Source organism: Microtus ochrogaster, chromosome 1 (genome assembly GCF_000317375.1).
Source record: "Microtus ochrogaster isolate Prairie Vole_2 chromosome 1, MicOch1.0, whole genome shotgun sequence".
NCBI lineage: Eukaryota > Metazoa > Chordata > Mammalia > Rodentia > Cricetidae > Microtus > Microtus ochrogaster.
Genome location: NC_022009.1, coordinates 37,151,263 through 37,152,764, shown reverse-complemented (window position 1 = coordinate 37,152,764; position 1,502 = coordinate 37,151,263). Strand labels below are relative to the sequence as shown.

The window sequence follows — 1,502 nt, the reverse complement described above, 5'->3', positions numbered from 1 at the left end:
TCTGTTTAATCTTCTCGGTATGTGATACTTTCTTATGGAACCCTAGGAAATGCTGTTGGACTTTGGAAGTGAAGGACTTAGAAAGAGCTTCATGTTGACACTCTGGCTATGCTTTTCTCTGTGAGCAATGGTGTCTTTTGTCTCTAACCTAGGAATCCCATGTCTTTTGCCAGCACCCAGGAGAATGGGTACAAGACTAACCTGACAACCTTAAGTAGACTGAAATTCAGAGTCTGGGAAGCTCCTGATAATTGCTTAGTGTTTCCCTCCCTCAAAACTTTCTTTGCTTTAAGAATACTTAATGATAGAATGTTCAAATATCCATTGGATTCTAAATTTACCATTTTATATTATCAGGGACGTCTATTTTTTATTTATTTGGTTATTTTTAGAGAAAGGGCCAAACTGTGCTGACCTGTATGAATGCCAGTCTGTTCTTCAATCCACAGAGATCAGCCTGCCTCTGCCTCCAAATGCAAAACCAACCACACAGCCTATGGAAGATTTTAGAAGCTCATGTGTTATTTGTTCTCCACAAACTACTGGCCAGGCCCTGTTGTTGAAGACAACATTCCATATCTCAGAGAATACAGAGAAGTTGAGCTGATGCGTGACTAGACTCTGCCCTACTAACTAAAGTTCGTGGTACTGAAAGGTACTTTGTTAAGCTACCAGAGGAGAAAGGTAACCACCACCCCAAATACAAACCTGTGATCTATAAAGATGATCTGCCTGCAGGATCACTTTCTGATTGGATTTAAAGCCTGCTCCATGAGGTGGAACCCTAACACTGCTCAGCTTGCCATGAACCTGAGACTGGATAGGGCATGGGCCGAAGGTAAAACCAAATAATGTTGTTCTGCTAAAGGAGCATAGCAATGAAACAACTCCTAGCAACATTCTGCTGTACCCATAGGCCAGTGCCTCACACAGTCATCATCAGAGAAGCTTCCTCGTCAACTGATGGGAACTAACACAGAGACCCACAACTGGACAATGTGAGAATGAGAGATTTGGAATATTCCGTCCTAAACGGGGTGTCTCATCACAACACTGCCCGCAGGGTAAACGAGGAGGTGGAAAGATTTTAAGAGCCAGAGCGGATGGATGACTCCAAGTAAACAGAGTCCAGACACACAGGATGGATCCACATTGAACTCACAGAGATGATGGGGGCATGCACAGGGCCTGGGCAGGTTAAAGCCAGATGGGATCCTGGCATTGAGGAAGAGAGTGGACATGGGCTCCATCCCTAACTAAACAATCTCCCATTGACATCAGCTTACAAAGGCAAAACTAGTGTCCTTCAATTGAGTCTCACTGGGTATATTAACCATACTTAAGGGTGGGTCCCATGCTTAGTAGTAGATGAACAACACAAAACAAACTCAATGGCATTTTCGTGGACTTTTTGTCTCACACTGCTTTGTTTCGGCATCTTTATATTCTTGTCGTACTGGTGTTTTGCTTATATGCTATGGTTTCCACTTAGAGGGTTTTAT

General features: G+C 43.2%; 1 protein-coding gene across 1 annotated transcript in view; it reads right to left on the bottom strand.

The window, feature by feature from the left end:
• The window catches only part of Catsperb (cation channel sperm associated auxiliary subunit beta), a 185,433-nt gene extending 184,604 nt beyond the window's left edge, over window positions 1–829 (bottom strand). The window contains exon 1 of the mRNA XM_013349585.1: window positions 811–829. Coding sequence (XP_013205039.1) covers window positions 811–829 — 19 coding nt within the window. The remainder of the gene's footprint in view (window positions 1–810) is intronic.
• Window positions 830–1,502: the final 673 nt, after the last annotated feature.